The 25,551-nt window shown below is 41.4% G+C and overlaps 1 protein-coding gene across 13 annotated transcripts in view; it reads right to left on the bottom strand.

Annotated features, from left to right (window-relative positions):
* LOC118263386 (probable phospholipid-transporting ATPase IA) overlaps positions 1–25,551 on the bottom strand; it is an 81,763-nt gene that overhangs the window by 4,340 nt on the left and 51,872 nt on the right. For 7 of the 13 annotated variants that reach the window (XM_050705424.1, XM_050705416.1, XM_050705423.1 and 4 more), the window contains 22 exons: positions 23,358–23,484; positions 17,416–17,599; positions 15,449–15,609; positions 14,041–14,238; positions 12,891–13,015; positions 12,477–12,623; positions 11,488–11,597; positions 11,231–11,404; positions 10,975–11,155; positions 10,722–10,895; positions 10,468–10,640; positions 10,135–10,266; positions 9,668–9,826; positions 9,091–9,288; positions 8,507–8,665; positions 7,911–8,047; positions 7,550–7,670; positions 6,893–7,084; positions 6,560–6,678; positions 6,343–6,477; positions 5,005–5,103; positions 2,823–2,876 (listed from right to left, as the gene is read on the bottom strand). In XM_050705424.1, coding sequence (XP_050561381.1) covers positions 2,823–2,876; positions 5,005–5,103; positions 6,343–6,477; positions 6,560–6,678; positions 6,893–7,084; positions 7,550–7,670; positions 7,911–8,047; positions 8,507–8,665; positions 9,091–9,288; positions 9,668–9,826; positions 10,135–10,266; positions 10,468–10,640; positions 10,722–10,895; positions 10,975–11,155; positions 11,231–11,404; positions 11,488–11,597; positions 12,477–12,623; positions 12,891–13,015; positions 14,041–14,238; positions 15,449–15,609; positions 17,416–17,599; positions 23,358–23,484 — 3,259 coding nt within the window. Of the gene's footprint in view, positions 1–208; positions 3,166–5,004; positions 5,104–6,342; positions 6,478–6,559; positions 6,679–6,892; positions 7,085–7,549; positions 7,671–7,910; positions 8,048–8,506; positions 8,666–9,090; positions 9,289–9,667; positions 9,827–10,134; positions 10,267–10,467; positions 10,641–10,721; positions 10,896–10,974; positions 11,156–11,230; positions 11,405–11,487; positions 11,598–12,476; positions 12,624–12,890; positions 13,016–14,040; positions 14,239–15,448; positions 15,610–17,415; positions 17,600–23,357; positions 23,485–25,551 lie in introns of those variants that run through there. The other 6 variants (XM_050705426.1, XM_050705417.1, XM_050705425.1 and 3 more) reach the window with 3 other exon arrangements.

Here is a 25,551-nt window from a genome sequence, read left to right as displayed (position 1 = left end):
CCCTGAAGATACGTTTTGCCATGTGTGACTGAGACGAGACGACGATCTATACAATCGTCTTTACATAAACTTAAACCACAGGAAAATAACTTGTCTCAGTGACACAACACAAAACGTAAATCCTGACATCAGTTAGAGCTACAGAGCCCATACATATATAGGAAGCATTATTTTGGCATTACTTAGGACTATAAGTCATAAGACGGAGCAGTTTCAACAGTTTATTAAAACAAACATGTAAACAATAGGGCGCGCCCTCCAACCGTTACTTACAATACTTTGTACAACGCTACTGTGACCAGACTGGGACAATCGTATGATGGACAGACTGACAGTTATATTAGCACTTATGTTAATGTTCACTGTACTGATGTGAGCACGACTGGAGAAGTGAGACGAATAATGGTCAATATCCATTAAGTAGATATATATAGTTAAAGTAATGATTTATTACAATTTTAGTACGAGTTTGCTTTACGTTGAACGAAAACGCAACGAGAGCGCGTTCGGCGCTCCGATTGGCCGGCGCGAATGAACCAACCATTCAGAGCGCCGAACGCGCTCTCGTTTCGTTTTCGTTTAACGTAAAGCAAACTCGTACTAAGGAAATAAAAAGTGCTCAAATCAGTACAGTTCAGTTTACATGAACGTACAGAGAATTATGTAAAAATACACTGAAATTACGCTACCTTTGAGCACTTGAGTAGATGACTTAATTTCAGTCAATAATTGTTGTAGTCAGCGTAACTTCAGTAAAGTTGTGAACGACAATATTATGACAGAAACGAACGTAAACTAATGGACATGGAAACTTTAAAAGAAAAAGTAAATGGACACTGATTGGTTGACGTCACAAGAAGAGAGAGAGAGAGAGAGAGAGAGAGATTCGTAGAAAGTTACCATTTCATAATTATTTTGAAAGAAATAATTTAAAGAAACAATTGTTAAGATAAACCACAGAATCAATTCATTGACACAAATTGGTTTATGTGTATGTTGAAGGGAATATAGTGCAGTGCACGTTTATGCGAGTTTCTCACAGGCACAAGAGACACGTACAGTAAATAAGTGCTGCAATAAATTAAATGGCACATAATGTCAACATACAAGGAAGCGACGCGACGCCAACCAACCAGGGACACCACGGAATGACATTTACAGTAAACTTAATAAAAAAACTACGAATAAAGGAAGCGAAGGGAACTAGCGCGGGATCTATACATTATATACAACTACAACATGTCCTGCACATGAATTTATTTTATACAAAATAATGTAACAAAGCAATATCATCATATTATAAATAATTTCAATCCATAATTATATCTGATTCAGTACCGAATACATCTCCTTGTATTTTATCACAATATTTACTATTCTAGTAAAATTAAGTTAACAAATAATATCATCTAGTATTAGGTCCAAGTAACTGATTCGTAAAATTTTTACTTTTAATAGTACATTGTAAAGGCGGAAGTGAGACGAGAGTTTTGTATATCTAACTATACTATGTTTGGAATGATATTTGTATGTTCAGAGTGTACGTGATATGTTTTGTAGTACTACGTACATAACAGATATGGAATGTATTACGTTGGTATTATACAACGCAACGGGAAGCTATGCTATCTCCCGTGTATTTTGTCAGCCACAGGAGTGAGTGATGAACTCGTATAACTTAGAGATCATACTTGTATAATACAGAACAATGACATATGTATAGCAATATGTATAGGTGTGAAACAATGTACAGTTGTACAGTCTGTGGTGAGAACGGTAACACAGTGAACAAGGACTGCAGGTAAACTTACTTACAACGATCGGATCACTAAACAAGCCGGTACCTACACCTACTTACCATAGAAAACTCACAAACGTGTTCAAATACAAAAATATTCACATTTATTTATACTACACTATGTATATAGACCGATATAGCTATGTGGCGGGACACCGCCCTCTACCGGCCTTGCTCCGCACCGCCTACTTGGGGACTTCGCGATCACATTACTTCATTATATACTTTCATAGTAAACAAGTCAAAATCTAGGAACAGTTAGGAACCGACCGACTTGGCACCACGGCGTACTATGGACGGCCATCAAATCCAGATCTATCTAAATATATTTATAAAAATAGTTTCAAAATTCGTCACACGTTACACTTAAATTATTTTTTATCAAATAATGGCTACAGTTGAGCTTTGTTTATTGTGTATTGCATTAATTAGTAAAAGCTAATAACTAAGAGATCTGCGTGGATATATAAATGGAGATACGACAATATATTGTAAGAGTGCGGTGCGGCGGCGGTGTCCCGCGCCATGCTGTACGTCACTAACTAGCCTTTTCAAGGAGTATCTTATTGTTACATAAATTCCTCGGTTCCCAGTGCACGCTACGTACACGTATAAAACTCGTATATTGTGGCACACTAACGGCTCTCCACGTCACAACTACACAATACTGGAATGTTATTGTAGGAATCATTCACTTACTGCAGTATTTAATACTTGATATAATATTAATTCATAGTAATACCTAGTAGGGTGAGTAACAATTCGTTAAGTTCACACGAGCACAAATGTGTTTTTGCCCAGCGGCATTATACTATCTAAGTATACTTAATTAAAGTATTTTACGTTTTCACTATAATTAACGAAGTCGTAGTAGGATTTCGATGATCTCAAATATGGGAAGAACTAGATAAGCATACAAAACCTAGCGGCACTCGGGAGCTCGACTGGAGCACTACATAGTAGGCAGTAGTCCTAGAGTACACGCGAGCCTCGTACGAGCACTTGTGTTCATATCGATATTTACCATCTAACGGCACTGCCTCGTCTCATTCGTATCAAGTACTGGACGTACGCCCACCTCGGAACGGAAAGTGTACGTTAATATCTACTACAACAATATCACATCGCGACATCGTCGATAAATGCATACAAAAATAGCGGAGGAAGATCTGGGAAGGAGCATGGCAGCGGCAGCTGGAGGCGGGCGCTAGCGGCCTCACGCGCGGGGCGCTCGGGGCGCCCGGGCGGCGCGGGGGCCGCGCCCCGCCGGTCATACCACGTGCGGGCGCCGCGCGCGGCGGGGCGCCGGCGACTCGGGCGCCACGGCGCGGCGCCAGCGCAGCCCCACCACGGAGCCGCGCGCCTTGCTGCCCCCCACAACAACACGTTACACGCGCCCCGCCCACGCTCGCCCCGACCTCCGCCGCCACTACGTCACCGAGCGGGCGACATACGTCTCCGTACCTTATCCCTCGATTGGGTTGCAGGATGAACGTTACGTGGAGGATCTGGTGTAGTGGATCACCGGTAGGTCGGGTGTCCGAACATAGAGTAGCGGGAGGTCGTGGCGAGCGTACGAGTGAGTGCGGGGAGGGGCGATGCGAAGCAACTAAACACGTAACATGGTACGTACTGACGACTGCGTGCGGACTACACTGTGACTACGGGCCGCCGGCTGACACCGACGATACATACACAGCGGTACAGATACAGTATATACTGGCTACTCGATCAAGCACACTACATATTATGCGATATAAAAAGGACAATACATGTGTACAATCAACCAGAATTGAATAGTTGGAACACTAGATAACTTTAGCTAATATAGAACTACAGAAGAGTACAAAATCTAATCTAAATATAGTATAGTATCGTTTTACGTGTAGTACATAGAGGAAGCGTAAATATATAGGAGATCAGCCGGCAGCGTCACACAAGTATCCGTACATATGCATAGAATGAAAGTACAGTGTATGACAGACACGGGCCGCGGCGGCGCGCCCCGCCAGTACCAGTACGGACAGGGCGCGCCGCCGCGGCCGACATCGACGGCACCATATATACATGTGTACAATATCATACGGGGACTCAGGGCGTGCGTGTAGTGTCTACAGCTTGGATACTATATTTCAATAACTAATATTTGTACTGTTCAATGTTATGAGAAAAGGGTAGACACTACAGACACGGCGAGCACTAGAATAAATATGAATAAACGTACATAGTATACACAATACAAACTGTTAACTCATTATGAATATTAGTACGTCAATAGTCCAGTCGTATTCATTCCAAAATAATGCACACAACGCAAACACACGCATTCTGCTTTGACATCTGTCGGTTTATCATGTGTCGTGCTACTGACGACCACTCGGAAACTTTGACAATTCCATGCTCAGAATAAATTCTTTCTTCATTACAATAATTCGTCAAAAACAGTTAAAAAGAGGTAATTTAAAAACCTGTCCTGTTAACTCGAATACTTTACAAAACTTATTTTGAGCATCATCATTTGAGATCACACACACATACACAAATAGAAACACAAGCATCCAACTTCTGTGTATAATAACAAAATATTTATTTCATGGCAACCCCAACCGAATGTTGGTAACACCCGTGCAATGTCCCCATTCACCAGATACCGTGCATTCGAGAAATATTCTCATTTATAATATAATGTGTGTGCTCCCATACTTATAGGACGGTATAATATATAATCGTATACTAAGATCAATAGGCACATCTCGAGCAAAAATGCTTTATCGTGTCACTTGACGTTGACGGTTGAGGTTATAGTTTATAAAAGGGTTAATTTTGAGGAAGATAAGGTTTAGGTTAAAAAATTGTGCAATTTTGTAATGAAAGTAGTAAGGTCTACTATACGCTACTTCTAAATTCGATGAGCTGGATCAGAAACTACATAAATGTTTTTTAAATAATCTTACTAAATCTTATACTACGACGTATTTGCCAGTTAGATATTTTATAGCTAGGTTTTATTTGTGAAAAAATGTTCAATAATTTTTCAGTACAGACAGACGTTAAGATAGGTATGTTTTAATAAAAATATAAACATTACTTTAATTTCTTCGTTCAACTTTACAAACACGATAAAGCATTTTCACATATTGTAGTGCGGGGTTCAGATACGTGTCGATATATCGGTATCGATATTTCAAAGATAGGGCGGTACTTACGAGTGTCTCGGGTGTGTGAGCAGTGCGCTGGGGTCGCGCTGCTTTATCTCGCTCTCACGCACGGCTTCTGTCATCGACTTGAACATTGAGTTGTGGATGCTGGAACGAGACACAGACATTTTAATTACGGTTACAAGACACTACACGACTTCGTGTCCCCCCGTTTTCAGATATAGGCCTCCCTAATAATACGCAACTGAGCTCGGATATCGTCACTACATCAATAATGAATTGATTCGTGTTATGCAAAACAGCACTTTTATACAACAACATACTACAACCGTCATCGGTTTTCGATAAATGTGTCAGATTCATTCCCTGAAAAGTCAATAGGAAAATAGGAGGGAGAGGGAAGGGGAAACCTTCTACCGACTAAGTACGAGATCTGTCTCTAACTACACTGCCTCTACAGATGGTAAGACAAGACATCTGACCTGGACTCGTCCGTTCTTTGAACACATCGCAGTAGTAAACAAGTCTCTCATGTTCGAGTGTCGCGCCGTGTCACGACTATAACCAGATAACTATACATTAGTTGTGGATTCCAATAAAACATATGATGATGTAATATCGGTCTACTGTCTAGTACTACATCAATGTCTAGTTTACCACAACATATGTTTCTGCTATCTAAACAACAGCTACCCCTACTTCACCACAAAATTATTCCTATGATACAGATGAATGTTCAAGTACATGAAGAACAATACAAGTGATCTCAATATCTAGTAAAAATGTATTCGAAATAGTGCGGGGTATAAGGAGAGTGCACAGTACGGGAGTGTTGGGAGGGGCGCCAGGCGGTGGCCCGGGCGGGGGCCCGGGTGGTGGCCCTGGCGGGGGCCCGGGCGGTGGCCCAGGCGGGGGACCGGGTGGTAGCTCAGGCGGGAGGGCGGGTGGAAGGCCAGGCGGGGGGCCAGAGGGTGGCCCGGGTGGGGGGCCAGGTGGTGGCCCGGGTGGGGGGCCAGGCGCAGGAACGGGCGTGACGCGTGGTGCGGGCGCGGGCGTATGTGCCGGGGACATGCTGCGCAGCGTGCGCAGCAGGGCCAGCGAGGGCTGGCGGGGGATGGCGCCCATGGCCATCAGCTTGGTGGGCGCGAACGGAGACGTGCCCGCCGTGCGCCGCACGCTGCACATACACCGCACGTCACCTGGGTCCCATACACCCCCTGCCCCACGGGCTAACTCTCCACGCGACTATACTTCCCTTCAATGTCTCATTCAAACACCGATCGATCGCTGCGTAGAACTACCTATTACCCTACGCCGGCTACTTTGACCGAAAGGATTAATCGCATGCGTAGTACCGACGGAACATAGTAGTAGTGGTATACTCACACAGTGACGAGCATGTCGGGGATGAGCGTGGCGATGGGGATGAGGATGAGGCCGAGCCAGAACACCAGCGAGGTGAACAGCATGCGGTCCATGCCCTGCATCACGGCGCCGATCATTACCGTCGGGAACACGTTGCTGCGGACAATCAATACACGCCATTGAAAAGTGTATCTCATTGCAGTAGACATAGAGTGCATAGTAATGTACCAGTACTGACCTGTAGATCATCACGAACAAGAACCAGAGCACGACGGAGCCCCAGATGGCCACGTGCGTGACCCACGTCCACGAGTGGGTCGTGAGGCCCGCCTTCAGGCACACCGTCAGCACCACGTACTGTGTGAACATTATTACTTCATTAATACAACATGTAGTTTTTTGTTCATTACACTGCCTCAGACCTTGTCAAGAAGACGCAAATGCGCGCAACATTTCACGCTAGTTTATTCGCACGTTACCGAGATCCTAGGCGCCATATCCCGGACGGCTAGTCTCCTGGTAATGTAATGAGACAACTAAATGAAAGTAAAGTTTTAGAGAGTAATGTTACCGTGTAGATGATGTTCCCCATGAGCAGGTACCCGCCGTCCTTCCCGTTGGGCCAGACGATGTCGTGGCTGACCATGAGCATGGGCAGCCAGAACAGCAGCACGGAGTGCAGGATGGAGTTGACGGCCCACACCCAGAACACGCGCACGTTGAACAGCAGCCCCTGCTGCGACGGCACGTACAGCACTGGGTGCTGGAACCCGACACCAACAGGACAAGTCAGTACCACAGCCTTATATACTTGCGCAACCGTTGCGCAACTAACCGCAGGTAGTGCGCAACTTGCGAGTACACTCAAATAGTTTGCGGAATCCATATACCATTAATATAACATTAAAGTTACTTAATTTATTGCATTATAATAATATTCCTAAAGAAATAAGAGAGCTACCAACTACGAAATTTAAAAGAAAACTAAAAGACTGGCTTATTGAAAAGTGCTTCTATACCCCAGAAGAATTTTTTTAGTATAGAATATAATTTTATGCTTAGTAACCCTATACTTTAAGTTTTCGCATGCCTACTGAAGGCGAAATGTGCTTAGCTACATAATTACTGTTACCACCTTTTGTATAAGTATACCATATTTTGGCGAATAAAGATTTATTATAATATTATTATTATTCACTATACATTTTTAAGTAAAACGCGCACGTACCCTCAGCATGATTTCAGGGGAACAGAGCTTGTCGAAGAGTCCAATAGCGAAGGGCGGCAAAGCGGTGAAGATCACATTGTAGAAACCTATCGTCCAGCGTTCGAATATGATTTGTCCAGACCTGAATACATATAAAAAATATCATTATTAATAGTTGTATAAAGCTTTACTCGTTCTTCTTGTAAAAAGACGTGAAGAAAATGCAAAGTTCTTCCATCTTCTGATTCATTTCGATATGGATTCCATAGCATTAGTTTATTATCCCAAGTAATTCCGGGCTTCGTTGTTTCAGTCCTTTTTAGCTTGATTTTCACACTGTAGACCTAAATTAGACCTAGTTTGTTAACAGAGAGTATCTCACCAAGCGGAGTATATGGCGAACCAGAGCTCGATGACGTAGAGGCAGATGTTCTTGTAGAAGGAGTACAGGATCAACTTGCTGATGCGGGAGTAGTTCCACGCGCCGTGCACCAGCAGGAGGCGGAGCAGGAAGCGGAACTGGTAACAAAGTCCAAGTATAGCACATGCATACCTTTTATTTAGGATAAGACAACCCCATCATACTGTTTGATGAATGTCGGGGTTGTTATATTTGAGATGTAGGCTTTTTCAGTTACATCAAATTACGACCGTTTGCACCTGTTTATGCATAATTATACATTTGTGTACTGAAATCTCCGTAAAAATTGATTACAAGACTATTATTGCGGAGAACGACGCTACATAATTAATTAATTATATATTTGTGTATTAAAATTCTTGTAAAATTTATTACAAAAATATTACTGCGGTGAGCGACGCTTATTGTCATATATTTATTATTGTAGTCGATCCAGTAACGCCCTCTTGTATTGCGAGTGTCCATGGATGGCGCTGCTCACTTACCCCTAGATGATGTACCCGCTCGTTTGGCCTGTAGTTGGCTATTCCGCAAACAATATAAGTGAGGCTAGGTACCTGTGCGATGCTGTAGTCGGATGCACAGACGGCCTGCAGCCCCTCGACGCCGGAGATGCCGACGCCGACGGAGGCGCGCTGGATCATGGCCACGTCGTTGGCGCCGTCGCCAATGGCCAGCGTCACCGCGCCCGTCGACGACGACACCAGCTCTACCACCTAGTGACCACCATATTCATCATCAACAATGCACTGCTGAACTATATAGTTGTCATTATAAGTAAGTAACGCCCGAATACTCAAACGCTACTCAATTTTAAGTTGTACTTAAATATCGTGCTATCTCTGTCATTTTATAAAGAATTGATAGTGACAGAACTATATTTGAGAGCGTCTTAAAATTGAGTACCGTTTGAGTATTCGGGCATAAGTCAGTCAGTCAGTAGTGAAGTGATGAATTTATTATTTGTTGAAGCATATAGTACAATTACTTTCGTGAGACATACTGTCAGTCATTTAATATGTTTTGCTCATGAATATGAGCCTCTAAAATGGCTTGAAATTAGTCGAGTTCCTTGTCAAACAGTTACACAAGTAAGCTAAAACATAATAATTCATGTAGTACTGCCTCACGCGACCCTCACCTCAGCTTTCTGTATGGGCGACACTCGGCAGCAGATGACCACCTTGCAGGATATGCACAGGTCGAGGAAGTCCTTCTTCAGGTCGCATCCCATCGCGTACTTGAGGGTCTTGCCGTCCGTGATGAGCGCCACCTCGTTCTGCTTCAACAGGTTGTCCCCGAACTCTGCAGTGTGGCGGTTGATGCACTCGCGGGTGCCCTGCGGAACCATATTACATCGCGCGTGTAAGATACTAGCCATTTCTGGGCGGTTTCATCCGCTGCTCCGTCCCTGTTCATCGCAGCGTGATGTTGTATAGTATGCAGTTTTCCTCCATAAATAGACTATCCAATACGTAAGCAGCTCATGACTATGGACCTTTGACGTTGCTTGAATCTAGTCGAGTTACCAGTCGAAATACCCATACAACAGAATAATTTAACATGCAGACAGGCAATAAATGCCTGCCTCTCTCCAAAAATTTTGTTCTGGTGTTGCGAATGTCCATGGGCAGTGCCGATGGCTTACTATCCATGATCCATGTGGCAATATATCCAATAATAAGCTAGTATAGTGCAGTGTAGTGGTGAGTACTGACGTCGAGGCTGTCCTCGTTGAGTATGACGAGCGGCATGGCGGCGTGCAGCAGGCGCGCGGAGTGGCCGATGTTGATGGCCGTCTCCTGCTTGTCGCCCGTCAGCACCCACACGTTGATGTTGGCCTTCAGCAGCGCCGCTATCGTCTCGGGGACTCCGTCCTACAACACACGACGTTATTGTTACACAACAACACTAAATCTACTATATCTATACCATGTTTTTTGAAGACTATTTTCTACGGTTTTTGCCAAAACATATGTGAAGAAGAATTAAGTAGCTCTACAATTGATTAATACGAGAGAAGTCATTGAATGATTTTCTCCCCTTAAAAAAAGGGGTTCATTGTAGAAATGTGTTTATGCGATATGGCCAAACGAGCATACAGAACACCTGAGTGCATTGCTTGTCTTTTGGAAGAAGTAGTTTAATCACAAGGGCGAAAAGCTAATCCGTAGTGGTAGGTTACCTGCAGCTTGTCTTCAATGGCGGTGGCCCCGAGCAGCCGCAGGTTGTTCTCGATGAGCATGGCGGCCTCCTCCAGCTTGCGCTCGCGGTCCTGTATCGCGATACTGGCCTTGTGGTACGTGTTGGCCCAGTCCTGCAATGAAGGAAGGCACCGAACTTATATCACGACTTCAATATTTATGTTGTGTTTGTTAATAACGTAATGTACCCCATCGCTGATAAACATGTGTCTAATTATAAAGAGCCCAAAATGTCTTAAAATTTGCCCCAGCAGAATATGAATGGTAGATGTTAGATGGATTATTCAACCGAACTTAGTGGTAGTAGTAGTTACCTGGTAGAACTGCTCGGATATGTCAGCGACGGCGAAGACGAGCGTCCTGAGTCCGTCGCAGGCGAAGAGCTCGAGGTGCGACAGCGTGGTGTCGGCGTACTGCGCGTGCTCGCCGCCCGCCAGCCGCGAGTAGATCACCGTGTCCGCGCCCTTGCAGTACAGCTTGATCTGGCCTGCCAGTACACCAATACTTTATTGCGCATCGTTCAATCCATGAAGTACTGACTCGTTTATTATAGAAGAACAGTAGTTACCAGTGGGCGTCCGCACGACGACGGACATGCGCTTGCGCGCCGAGGTGAAGTCGAGCACGTTGAGCACGGTGTACTCCTCCACGGCGTGCGGCGCGCGCATGCGCACGGAGCGCGGCGTGCGCTGGTCGAACACGTACCCCCACTGCGCCGCGCCCAGCACCAGCGCGCGCTCGTCTGTACACGACACACGACACACTCAGGCCCCGCTCACTACACGACACACTACACTATACTCACGACTGGCGACACTGACCTGGCGAGGCGGCGTGGTAGTTGAGCGTGTCGCCCACCTGCTCGGGTATGACGGTGTGGCAGATGGCCAGCATGGTGAGGAACTCCCGGATGACGGGCGCCGTGGGGTGGTTGCGCTGCAGGTTCTGGTACAGCAGCGTGTCCTCCAGCTTCTCGTCGGGGCCCTTCAGCGTGTATATTATCTGCGGCAGACGTCGCTAGTTCAGACTACGGACATGGTCCGACCGCGCACTACGAGTGGCCGCGCGATACATTACCTCTCCGATGCTGCACTTGCGGAACTCCATGATGTTGCAGGTGAGGGTGCCGGTCTTGTCGCTGAAGATGTACTTGACCATGCCGAGCTCCTCGTTCAGGTTGGAGGTGCGAGCCATGGCGGGGGTGTCCGTGGCCGCGTGGTACATCTCACTGTCCATCGCTATGAACTTCGCCTGCAAACGACCACGGCGTCAAACATTGCGAACATAAATTATTTCAAGTACTTATTTTATAACAATAAGTGGGCCATACTTACTTGAAAAAATCTAACTATTTCAGCAGTAACTTGTAACGATATAGGTATAAGGTTGTTGTACAATATTAAAAATGTCAAAAAGTTAAATACGAAATGTGCATTCTGCGCGTCTGTAACAAAGAAATAATAGTTACATCAATACTCTGGACAAACATGACACTCGGAACACAATAGTTCTATAGTAATAATCTGTACATTATTCTTTAATCAATCACTTACAGAAGTGCATCTTGCTAAGTACCTATAAAAATTTTCCAAGTGTAAGGGCCTGGCCACGGGACCTTCGCCATAGCGAAAAATCGCGCGGTTGATTCGGCGAGGCCACTAGTGACTGAAACAAACGCATAGAAATGTCCTTATCAAGCCACGCGGAGCGGCGAACGGCGAGGCGACCGGCGACATCTACCGGGCGAACGGCGCGGCCGGCGACGCTAACTAAGGGCCCGTACACACAGACCGACTCGGACTGCATCAGCGCGCATTTTTCTTTTCACACAGACCGGATCGTATACGCTATGTCACATAGACCGGCTGGAAGTGACCTGAAAGCGGGTGCGCTCGGAGCCGAATGGTTGCGCGAGCGAGAAAGAGCACGCAATCGGAGCCGATCGGCTTCACGATCGGAGCCGATCAGTTCCTGTTATGATTTCACACCAAGCGCCTTCAAGCATTCTTAATGACAAAAGCAGTGCACATGAAAAAATAAACCTTAATACCAATACTAAAAACTCTGTTTACAATGAAATCTGCTCTCTTTCGAGCCGGTCTGTGTGAACGGATCATAGTACATGAATGAGTACGGCGCCAGCCACGCGAACGGTCGCGTCGCTCCCCGCATCGTCGTTCGCACCGCGGATCCCCGTGGCCAAGCCGTTACGGTTACAAGTAGACGATACTATTAATTTTTTTCCTTATCGACAGTAAGGATTGTCTTTCGAAATAGCTTGGGACAAGTTTAGGAAGAAGAAGAAGTATGATTAGCATATCACCTTCGAGACCAATATACCAGTCGCTGTGCGCGCGCATCCAGAGCTCGTTGAAGGCGGCACTGATCAGTGACAGCGTCAGCAGGATCAGGAACAGCATCAGGATGTGCGTGTTGGTCTGACGGTCGATGGACGACCGCTTCAGGGGGGCTGCGGACCGACAGATGGGGCTCAATAAGTATGCCACTCAATGGACATGTTTTGAAAAAAAAAAATACAATAAATTAAAAAAAAGTTCAGTGCAAAAATCGAACCACCGACGAGCTGCACGGAGACGTACATGTGGTTTTAAATGTACGTCATAAATGTTGCGCAAAGCGATATCTCACTACATAAAGTTAGCGCAACTAGTTATTCGTTGCGCAAAACTTAGGTTAGGTTAGAATTTAGCGCATGTACGTAGATCGAGAGGTGTACCTTTGGTGGAGTTCTTCATGAGTTTGGTCTCGTGTCCAGTGTAGACGACGACGCCGTAGATGTAGTTTGTGTTGCGCAGCATGGAGCCGCGCAGTAACATCTGGTCCAGGCCCAGTGGTATCGTTCTGTAACAACATATATTACTCATTACACTCTAGATAAACAAATGGAATAGCCTAAAGATGTATGTTGCTCATCATCAGCCCGTATAAGTCTTCGGTCATCGCATTAATGTTATAAATGTGAAAGTTTGTTTGTTTGGGTGTTTGTATGTTTGTCCGTCAATAACGCTGAAATTACTGAACGGATTTTGATGAAATTTGGTATACAGACAAGGTATGAGCTGCCCTGTGATAGGCGCTTGATATCCCATGGGAACGCGAGCGAAGCCGCTGCTAGAAGCTAGTAAGAAATAATACAACTAAGAAGTAAAGAATTAAAACGTGTCAGACAGCAAATTTAGATTAGAGACATATGCGCAGCGTGTCTAATTAACACCGATGACATAATAACCATCCTGTAGCTAAATTATATTGTGTTAACATGGCAACAGTTTATACATTCGATGATTCTATTCCATTTAAAGCCGGAATCAAAACAAAAGACAATAGCGTAGTTGAATTACTCATTGATATGTTAATGTTTTAAAATATGGGCTGTGGTTGCTGTTCACGGTTCAACTTAGTTACGCTACGGTACAACTAAATCTTTTATGCTGTGTATTGTCAAGGACACAATGTAAGGTCATTTCAGCTCTAACGCACATTGGTACAATGTTCTAACTATCAGTAGCTACTTAATTTCCAGGTTCAAAGGGTGTAGTTCGAGTTTGCTTTACGTTTAACGTGATCGAAACGAGAGAGCGTTCGGGGCTCTGATTGGTTGGTTCATTCGCGCCGACCATAAGTTCTGAGTTTGTTTCAGCATTTCTTCTCAGAGTAGTCGGATAGTAAATGTCGGCCTCATCTAGCTATTTGAAATATTGACGTGTAAAAGTGTTATTTTATGACCTATTTACAGAAATAAATATAATTTATCATTTACCAATAAGAGCGGTGAACGCGCTCTCGTTATTACGTTTTCGTTCCACGTAAAGCAAACTCGTACTAAGGGTAAAGAATATTAGTTGAGAACAGTAAACGTGTCTTACTTGTTATTAGAATCTTTAAGCAGTCCATTGAACTCGTAGAGATGCCGGTTGGGCTGCTCGCACTGTATGGTGGCGGTGAAGTCGACCAGCGCCGGCGTGTTGTCCAGGTGCACCGTGTCCGGGTGCGCCTGCCGGATCTTCAGGTTCGTCTCCCCGTCCAGGTTTGAGGTCTCGATGAATGAGATGCCTTGTGGTTCACTGTGAATGATAGAAATAGTGTAATGGGTAAATTTATATTAAATTTATTATGGGCCCTTTAAATTCGCAAGGCATTGTGGCAAGTTGGAATATTTTTAGAGGCCTAAGCTTAATTCGAACTGGAGCTGCGGACTACCTAGCGGGTTTTCCCGGGGCTCCGGCTCGAAAAACAGGAATAGGAATGGGGGGGTGATTAGTCAGTAAGGGTCTGACACTCCCTCTCGCCTCGCCCAGAGCGGGGGAAGTCATTGGAGGATTTTCCCCCCTTATAAAAAAGGTTAATTCGAAAAACGTAGGTATAAATATTTATGAGTCGTCTTTTGCACAATCGAGCAAAGTCGTATTCCGTAATAAAAAAATCAACATTTCAACCAGTGACTTAAATATAATTCATAGACGAGATACGCTCGCCGAGTGCATAGTTTTTTGTGGTGTGTCTGAAGTGCAGAGGACGCAGTAACATTGATGACTAAACCGATACGTAATTACACGCGCAGATACCGCGCGTAGTCACGCAAATGCAGAGACAATTATAAATAAACCTGTACGAAAGATAAGTAACCTTAGCTATTGACTAAAACATAAGATTCGAAGAAATACGGTTTTTTAGTATATATGATAGCGTACTTCTTGAGTAATGTCGTAGGTTAACGACATATTAATCAAATCGCCACAAAAGGTGAAACTGCGATAACAAACTAATTACTCAGCACATGGTTGGGCCGGTGTTAAATCAAATAACAGTTAAAATAAATTGTTGACTGACAGTTGACGTGGCGATACATATGAGTGGAGCAATGAATATTTAATATTTTTGTCAACAAGTGCAATGTTGTTGCGTGCGCTAAACTTTGTTTCTATTTTTGTAAACATGACATGTGAGAATGATGTAGGAGAATGAATTTGGACGTTGCGGCATCGTTGAATTCTGTATTGTGAATAATTTCATTTACACTCGCTTCGCCCAGGGCGGGAAAGGACATTAGATGATTTTCCTTCCTCAAAATAAAAGGGTCGGTTAGAAGCCCCATGCAGCTGTTTGCTTGGTGTACCTAACTAGTTTTAAGTAATGGTATTTCTGAATCAATGTTCATCAAGTGTATCAATGTGTATCAAGCAAACTAAATTTGGAAAATCATACTGACACGTCATTCAACACGATGCATGGTAATTGGTAACAATCTTATTATTATTTACACTGCATCGTTACCTGGAGGCCAGCACGACGATGTCTCCGGGGAAGAACTGGTTGTTGACGACCTTGCAGATGTCCCCCACCAGCATCTCCTGCCACAGGATGGTGGACCAGCGGCCGTCGCGCAGCACCTCCACCTTCCGCCTGTTCGTCTCATCGTCCGCTCGGTGACGTTTCTGAATACAAGCAATAGGAACTTTTGTTAATACATAGATACTTGGCATGTAGCGTTAACGCAGCGATTCCCGTGTTGGGTAGAAAAGGCTGTTATTTTTATTAAAATGAAATTTAATCAGCCCGGAGTCAGGGAATTTTATGGTATCACCCTGCAGCCTTAGTACAACGATCTTATCGAAAAGACTACTATCCCATCGGATTGTAAAGAGTGGAGGAAGTGAGCGTGTTAAGAGAGCACATGTATTTGCACACTAACTTGTGTACCTACATCAATATCCATCATTGGATAGTCTAAGTCTAGATAAACAGCAGCGGGAGACAGGGCCTTAAAGCTAGTATCTAAACATCTACAACACATACATTTATCTACAGCTGGCAGATAAATACAAGGGCAATCAGTGCAACAGTGCAGAACTGTTTCCTAAACTATAAAAGTTACCTACACGTCGCGTTATATGTACTACCATATTATTGTTATCGTACACTCATATTTTATAGACTTTCCAAATCGAAATATATTCCACCGTGCACGGTAGAGATTATTTTGTTGATATTATACACATACCTACATACACATATGTATAGCTACGATATAATCGGATTTGTTTCCAAAAGTTGTTAAGGCACCCTCGTTATTCCATGTTCATTATGTAGGTACCTCATTAGTAAAAAACGGATCGTGTGTCTTTTTAATTTCATACAAGCTTTTAATAAACACAGACTTTGTACTTCTTGTTTGTTTTAATAATTATGTTTGGTAGAATACAAAGGTATTAAATAGGTAAGTATTTTATAAAATTATTAATACGATAGCAACTCATCCAATCAAGAAATGTTGTAATATTTTAATCTAAACGACGTGTTTTATCATTTCATATTTCCCAGTAGTAAGTATGAATCAACTTGTATGTCAGTAAGAATGACCTTATTAATCACATTCATAATTATACCAATCTCTCCCTCCTACTCAAGGAAAAAATGCGAAACATTATATTATCTTAACGTTTTACTAGTACTAGGTACTCCTTACAAATGAACTGTGTAAAGTGACGTAAATAACAAATATAAAAAATCCACTACTACTACTATCATTTGCAGGGCCCACACTTCAGAACTTTCTTTGAAGTATATGCAATTTATGTATAATTAAAGCTTTTTATAAGATTCTCGAAAGCTAACTTGGGGGCAGGCAGAGATTATGGAACGCCAGTTGCTGCGATTCTTACGTTCTTCTTTCGCTTCATCAACAGCCACAAATAAATGTATTTACCAACAAATGACGCTGAGAAACAAACACGCAAATAAGCGTGTGACGTAAACAAGCATTCGTTATAACATCATTTTTATTCCCGTATTAAATGTAACAAACAGCCAGACATCTACTATTTGGTTACAAGTCCAATATAAAAGGATATTTTTCCGTTTACTATATTGAATACTATATTATATGGATGGGAAAGAACAATATGTATTAATAGCTCGTTTTGACAAAGAGAGGAAAAGCTGTAAAATTGTTATGATTCATGACTATTTCATTATTTATTAACACAGTTGTGTACAGGTGGACTAAATAACTATTTAGTCATCTTCAATCATCCGATCTCTAGGTGATGTAAAAATGAGTCACAACTGTCACTGCTTTATAAATATTAAACCTCCTAAAGAAATAGAAAAATAAGATTTATTCACAAACTATTATGGGGATAAAACTATACACTGTGCTGTGTGCACTACAATAATTTAACTTGAGCATTAGGGCTCTTACTACTCTTTTCGTATTAAATGATCATTGCCAATATACTTACGAAGTCTTCAACGATTTCCTTGAGGGCGCTGACGCAGAGGATGAAGACGAGCGGTGTGACCGTGGTCCAGCGCCCCGTGGGAGACACGTCGGGGATCTGCTGCAGCAGACCGATCAGCAGGAAGAAGCAGTTGGAGTAGCGGCGGAACTGCTCGAACAGGAACAGCGGGATGAACGAGGGGACACTGGAACAACAACGTGTGTTGAGTACTAAACTATTATCTATACTAATAATATTATAAAGCTGCAGAGTTTGTTTGTTTGACCGCGCTTATCTCCGAAACTACTGGTCCGATTTGAATAATTATTTTTGTGTTGGATAGTGCGTTTATCGAGGAAGGCTACAAAGCATCACGCTATGACCAATGGGAGTCGAGCAGAGGGATAAAACCGCGCGAAAGTAGCTAGTTAAAGTTGGCAATGCAAAGAGTTGAGTGCGAAGTTTTTGTTCTGGGAACTCTAAGCTCTTTCAAGTTACAAGCATTTGAACTAAACTTTCCTTAGTACTAGATTTTGTTTATTTGACTACGTTTCCTACGTCACCGTTCACAGGGAAAAAATCTATTTATCCGGCAGTAACCGCCTCTATTTCCAGTAATAAAATAGGAAAACAAGCAACAACAGTAAAAATGTCAGTAATAGGCGTGTGTACGATCATCTAAATGATTGACGCGTGAGTCGTAAATACACGGACGGTAATGTGGTCGTGTAGTTTGTTCACAGTTCAGCCCGGATTGCGATAGCGCGATAACAGTTACAGCCGTACCTAACACATGGTAAATTGACTCTTGGAAAATACTTTCCAACAGTTATTGAGGAAAATATCTAAATATTGCCATTAAAACTTACAAAGATGGTATATATAGAGAGTGAAATATGAAGGGAGTTATAAAACCTTTTCTTCTGAACATTTCCTTCAGCAAATATAAAATGTAAATCCACTAATTGGGCGAGAAACGTTTTGAATATTAATGATCAGGATGCGGGGACGGAGCGAACGAAAGCACAAACAAACGACAGAGGGATTATGTGAGAGAGCGAAAGAGGAGACGGCGTAAATTAGGAAATAATCAGGAGACCATTGTGTTGAGGAGAAAGATACATGAAATATTAGAAAAGAACAAATATTTTAGCTTTATGTAACGTTTCATAAGGTATATACTAGCCCTAGAACTATAGTACTTATAGTTACATTAACAATTCCCAAAGGCACCACGTAACTCACGAAGGTTAGTAGGTAGGAGTTATAAAAAACTAGCTCGATTAAATAATGAATGGTCTGTACGAGTAGCTACATACTTAGCCACTTAACATGGTTGTATTCAAGTTGACAATCATGAGCCATTAATGATAGGTTAGCTGCTTTGATCGTATCGAAAGTAAATTGTAGTGAAAACATCGATAAATTATAGGTACGAGTGTAGGACCCAGCCGAAGCATTGAATAGAAGCTGTTTAATTTATCAACCGCCATGAAATGATGTTTGTTTTTCCACAAACGGCTGTTTATGTAGGTATCTAATTATTTGAAAATTACGTAGGTTTATATTTACCAGTCAGTGCCTGTGTTTTGATTATATATCATTTGGGTTTTGTAGAAATATTATCATCACAGATGACTCAAGCTGTTATTGCAATGCATCATGCATCGATCGTATCTATTTCAATTCAATTCATTTATTTTAAACTATACCTATAATAGTGTTAGTATACTATTGTACCTCTAGTTTTCCCCATCCCTCTACTTCTGTCCATTTTCAAACTACAGCTCGTTAACACCAGACCTGAGCCACTATAACGCCCAAAAGTCACTTAAGAAGCTAGGCTAGCTTGAAAGGTCAAGTTTCTTATTGTTATTCCTTATAATATACATAAAATATTTACTACAAAGTTCTAGAAACTCATACTGCATACATGATATCATATAATTTTCCGCCTTCTCGATCGTGTTAGACACATTATTATAAACTAGCTTTTGCCCGCGACTTCGTTCGCGTGGAATAGTGACTTCCGGCAAATTTTTGGTTTTAACCACATAGTTCCCGATTTCGCGGGATCTCTTCAAAAATGAGATGTGGAGGATATTCCAGGGAACTCTTCAAAAATCAACATAATGAGCTCTGCGTTTGAATTTAATAGATGTATACTCACTTAGGGCATTGAAAAAATAGTTTAAAAACGGACTTAAACTAACTTAAAACTAAAGAAAGCTACGAATTACGAATTTATAACAATTAAAAAAGAAACTATATTACAACCTATCCTCTATGCTATAATAACCAAGCTTAAACTAAATAATTTAAAAGAAACGACTTAAATCTAATCTAATTAAAAAAAAAATTAGACTTACAATTTTATTAAAAAAACTAACTACAGTAACTACTAATAATCGATATCAAACTAAACCTACGTTAAATAGTTTAACCAAAAAACCAGGAAAACCCAACAAATAAACTTATTAATTGACAAATACAACGAAACCAATTTAGAATATACGAAACAGCAGGACCACTACAGACAAATAATCATACGACTGATAATACACTTTTTCTACGATAGTACCGAAGCGCTCGGCCGATACCCAACCAAATGAATGTAACGAAACCATAGCGCGATCTATTTCGATCCCAACGCCATCTATCGAGGATAAAGACAACTTGGATTATTTATTTATACTCCGTTCGGGCATTTTCTTTGTACTAAAAGTTTAATTATATTGATATTATTTTTTTCATACCTTTTTACTATTTATTTACTTTTTTTCGATGAATTAAAACAATAACATGAACCGAAGTCGTGTAACGATTGACATAGAATTATCTATACTCCGTTAGAGCATTTTCTTTGTACTAAATGTTTTATTATATTGATATTATTTTTTTCATACCTTTTTACTATTTATTTACTTTTTTTCGATAAATTAAAACAATAACATGAACCGAAGTCGTGTAACGATCGACATAGAATTATTTATAAATAATTTATTTCTTATTTTTATTTTTTGATTTTTGAAATAAAAATATATCTATGTCCTTTCTAAGGTTCTAAACTATATCTGTACCAAATTTCAACCAAATCCGTCAAATAGTTGCGGAGATTAATGGTATAAGCATAGAATGTTTGACGTGATTCTTTAATTTGACATAACTTTTTTATTTATGAACCGATTGACATGAAACAAACACTAAATGTAAATTTAAGCATCCCACAATATATTCGTGAAAACCGCATCCAACTCGGATCAGCCGATTCTGAGATTAGCGCGCACAGACGAACAGACAAACAGACAAACAGACAAACAGACAAACAGACAAACAGACAAAAAAAAAGTTAATTACATTTTTGGGTTTGACATCGACATAACAATAACCCCTGCTATTTTTTTTATTTTTATTTTCAATGTACAGACAGCACTTTTCTACGATTTTATTATATGTATAGATATGTGCAGTTATTCATACAATTATATTAGCCATACTACCTACATATTGTATGCATTCATTAGTTTAATTTAAGATTCCCTGCTAGGCAGCTAGGTAGTTACATACGTAGGTTTACAATCTGGACAAACTGGGTACGTGCGGTACGGTGCTTGTATGGAGAGCTCATAAATATGTAGATAATTTGCTTTAGATGGACAAACTAGCTCATCAGATACCTAAACTGCTTGGTTGGTAAAACAGTACAATGAATGAAGCAACTACTGACAGTTCACAAACCTTCACCCTGACAGCAGAAGCAACAGTAAACACGTATAATAGTAAAGTAATGTGTTACATCCGTACATACAAGCGGAGTGCAGTAAATTAATTGAATAATGCACTCGGACGCGCTCGCATTAATCGGCACGCGATGGTCGACAGGTGCTGAACTTTGTTACAACGCGAGTTAAGAGTGACGGACTGACGGATTGACATACCGACACGCATCGGGGCTTATCACTACAACGTGTCTAATGTGCACACTTTATGACTTGGGAAGTCCGGAGATAAGACATTGAGTCATAAGGAAGCTAACTTTAGTGTAGCCGGCAATATCGCTGAAGGTAAAATGGGTTTGCGGGCCTATCAGAGCAGTACCTACATGGGATGGGCGCGAGGAGTAGAGCGCATAGAGTAGAGGGGAATGGTATTCCCACTCTTTTGCAATTACAGACGATTAATGCTACCGCTGGGTTTATAAGTATCCTACTACGAATTGGATGTGGAGTATTTTCCTCAATACAAATACTATGGTACAACTGCTACGATCCTTTCCGCTCATAATACTGAAATATTTTGTTATTTTTAATATACCTATTTTTCCTGCCTAACGTCATTATTATTTATCAATTAAAATCTAGCTCAACTTTCCACAGCGAAATCTACTGCTAACTAACTAACAAACTAACAATAAAAACACGCGAGATCGCAGGTGTAGCCGTGTAGGCCTAATAAGGGAGCATTATAATTAGCAGCCATGCAGTCATTGCCACGCACTGGAGCCATACTGACTCACTTCCCGGAGTCTCAATGTCACTACAGGGACAATGATTCGAAAAGTTGAACAAGTGAAAATTCCGACCCAATGCGCACAGTCCGTAGACAAAATCATGGCATCATGGCAGGTTTAGAAAAATATCGCGTTTGTAATGAAGCCTCTCTTGGAACAATGGTCATTAAACTACGTGTGTATAAACAAATTTCCAAAATAGTAAGTAGTTTCCGTGGAGATAGTGACGATATATTAGAGTATATGACATCGGTATACGGAGTACGGGCACGCGGCCAAGCGTCGCGGCGCGCGTAAACAATGCGCCGTGTATACAACGCCGCGCCGGTGTTTAGGCACGGGTATTGTCGCCTCGCAAACTTTACGATCCGGCCGAAATGCTCTGCTAATGTCGAAAGAGGACCAATATACTTCACATGAAGCGCCCCAAATTATGTTCTCGGAATATAAAAGTGGCCCCAGCGTTTCCATCACATTTCATGAACATTACGTCTCAGTTTGATAACTTTTCTAGCGCGTGGATCGATTGACTGGCGGTAAAACCGTATCGTACAGGAAATGTACGATATAAAGTAAACAGTAAACGTTATTTGCATTTTAGTTCTTGAATAAATAAATATTTGTATGAAAATAACGTAATCGATACAGTCGAGCTGCAGTTTATTATAAACTAGATATGAATACGATCTCTTTCTAAGATCTTGTTTAAACTAAATCAGGCTCCGATATCAACGTTGGAAAATGTATTTTCTCTTCCAACCACTGAGGCTAAACTTTCCACGGATCATATTACTTGATTATATTAGAAAATGTATGTATAAAATATAGTAGTTTCGATTTGTACACAGACGGTGTACGCTTGTCCATGCAGATTGTTGTAGATAGCTGGCGCCTCGCGTGCTGTCTGTGATAGTCCCATTGTTCGTTAACAAGTCTCAATTATTTTCTATTCACAGAGACCCATAAACATTAAATAAAATGCAATATCACAATGTAGTGACTTTGTTCTTGGCTGTTCTGTGATTTTTAGCCGTATGATACACAGAGACCCAAAGTTTTTCAGTAGTTGAGTCGTCTTAATATGTCATTTACGACAAGAAATTATAGGGGCATAATTGCATAGAGCGGTAAACTGGTAGTCACGGGTACAGTAATAAGAAGGAAAGCAGTCACACAGAACGTTGAACTGCATGTCACTATCGGATATCCGTCTGTCTCTTGAGCTACCGGATTTGTGACGGGACTTTATGTAACATCTGACTACAGGGCGGACTCGTTTCCTGTATATTCCCGAACTAAGTTTAGAAGCTTATAATCTATGTTCAAACTAACTATTATAGGTTCAACTTAGTTAAATGGCAGAGGTTGGATATGAAGAAGATCTATCGACGTACCGTCTAGCGATACACTGAAAGGAGCTGATCATGATGATGAATACAAATAGAATAAGTACCTGTATTTAGCCGTAGTTATTCGATTGTTAACGAATTTTATAGGCTGCGGTCTGTTCACGAAGATAATTCTGTTTTGTTCGAGCGGCGGTCCATCTGTCAGGCCCGACGTCGTCGCCTCGTCTTCATCTAGAAACAAGAAAGAAAATTTTAATACTCCAGTCGTCGCAGAATCTTGGCAAACTGGTATAACTCAGTTATGGAGAATACGAATTCTAACTACTCAGCTTATTTGACAACGTTTTATAAACTAGGTATTCAGTTCTACATTTTTAGATGCAGACGATTCAGATTGCAGTTGGCGAAAATGCATCTTGTTATACAGAAAGTAATAAAATGAAAATGTATGACAACAGTTCATTAGTATTCATAGCTCGGACGGGACTCCACTTATTGAGTCCCATAATTTTAAAGAGCTTCAGAAAATATCACGAACGACGTCATTGAATAAGCAATAAGTAATCGTCTGAAAATATCTCAGGACATGGCTGTGTGTAGAGGCGCGCAACGAGGTAAAGGTCACCGATTTAAAATATGTTTTGTGATGTCATTGTGCACAATTAGTCGCGGCTAAATCGAAGCGGATTGTTGAGATTCAAGTTGATGTCCGTCTCGCGCTATTGTCACTAAATTGTCATGTCAACATGTCGGCTGCTGGTAATGCTGCTATCATTACTCACGAACAGCTGAAATCACAGGTCATTGCCTTCCTCTGCAATCAGGTCAGTGCAAAAAGAGAAAACACGAAGCGTTTAGTTTTTTGCGCGTTGAAAACTTTCTAATGAAAAACTGTATGAAAGAATATTGCGATGCAAAAATATCAGACATGTCAAGGTGAATTTATAAAGTATCTGTGCGTCGCATCGCGTTCCTACGCGGAATGGTAAGGAACACACATTTTTGCAACGTTTGCACGGTAGAATGATAATTGTACCTAGTTACTACATTAACTAATTTGACCTTATGATCTTAGGATATTCTAGCTTGTAACTATAATGCTGAGTTAAAACAAAATAAACGCTATCAAAATGAGCAGAGAGTCGTCTACAATGAGCATGGTAACCATTTTGATGAGTTTAGGTTTAGTTCATTATGAATTTCACAAAGCCAACGTTACAGCGAAATGAATTAATTGTTACAGTGAATAATGAGCAATTGTCTCGGTTTCATGTTCATCGGCTCGTGCCGTGGGTACCTGTACCTGTGTAATGTGCGTTGTTGTTACAACACGGAATTAAAATGAAGATATTTAATTAACATTGTTTGTTTTAACCAACAATTAAGATAAACCTGACCGCACACACTGATAGGACAAGTTGTTATCAGAAGACCGTTGCCACAGAATACTACCGTCACTGCTAACTAATGCCCATATCATATTATTGTCGAATAAAACTGCTGTCTTCGTTAATTATTTCTAAATTGATCGAACTTTGAACAGATTATTTAGTTAGTATAGATTCAAGATTTGGTTAATATTAGTACCTTTCTTACTTGTTATAACTATCTTTACAATATCATCGATATTGTTAGACGTTCAAGAGGCAGAGTAGATCAATTATCGAACCCACTTAGTGCATATGCCTAGTCCTTGAAATACTATTTAAAAGTACGTAACTACTGCTTGCAATATGCGTGACGAGCTGACGAGAGACTAAAAATGACGGATGACGATACATAGACGCTATGCATATTCCAATAACTAACTAGTTACTTAACTTTTTAGTCAGTAACTTAAGGGCGTAAATAAACTAAGTAACTATATGTACCCAGTTATGCACTTTTAGTCCAGGTGATCTTTCAAAATTTTCTTTTGTAATGAATTCGCAAATCTGATGATTTGGGCAAGTAAATGTTTACTGACTGTACGAGGTAGTTCCCCATTCCTAATGACGTGGATCCGCTTGCGCAGCTTATTAAATTTAATAGGTACGTGTTATGGCTCAAACATTACTGGATGGGCACAGTCGTGACTAGTTCAGAGCTGAACTGGACTAGTGTTGTAGTGTTTAAAGCCTGCCTAGTATTAAACACGTAGATACCTAAGTAGTTACCTACAAAATGCTCAGTTTATCGGTTAGTTTAATAACCAACCGATAATAAATCAGAACTAACTAACTAATCTGAATCAGTGTAGCTTACGTATGTTTTACGTACCTATATAGTTAGGTATTTAGTTATGAGACTTTTTTATTC

Source organism: Spodoptera frugiperda, chromosome 27, assembly GCF_023101765.2.
Source record: "Spodoptera frugiperda isolate SF20-4 chromosome 27, AGI-APGP_CSIRO_Sfru_2.0, whole genome shotgun sequence".
Taxonomy (NCBI): domain Eukaryota; kingdom Metazoa; phylum Arthropoda; class Insecta; order Lepidoptera; family Noctuidae; genus Spodoptera; species Spodoptera frugiperda.
Note: the sequence above shows the minus strand (reverse complement) of the source record. Positions and strands in the feature narration are given on the sequence as shown.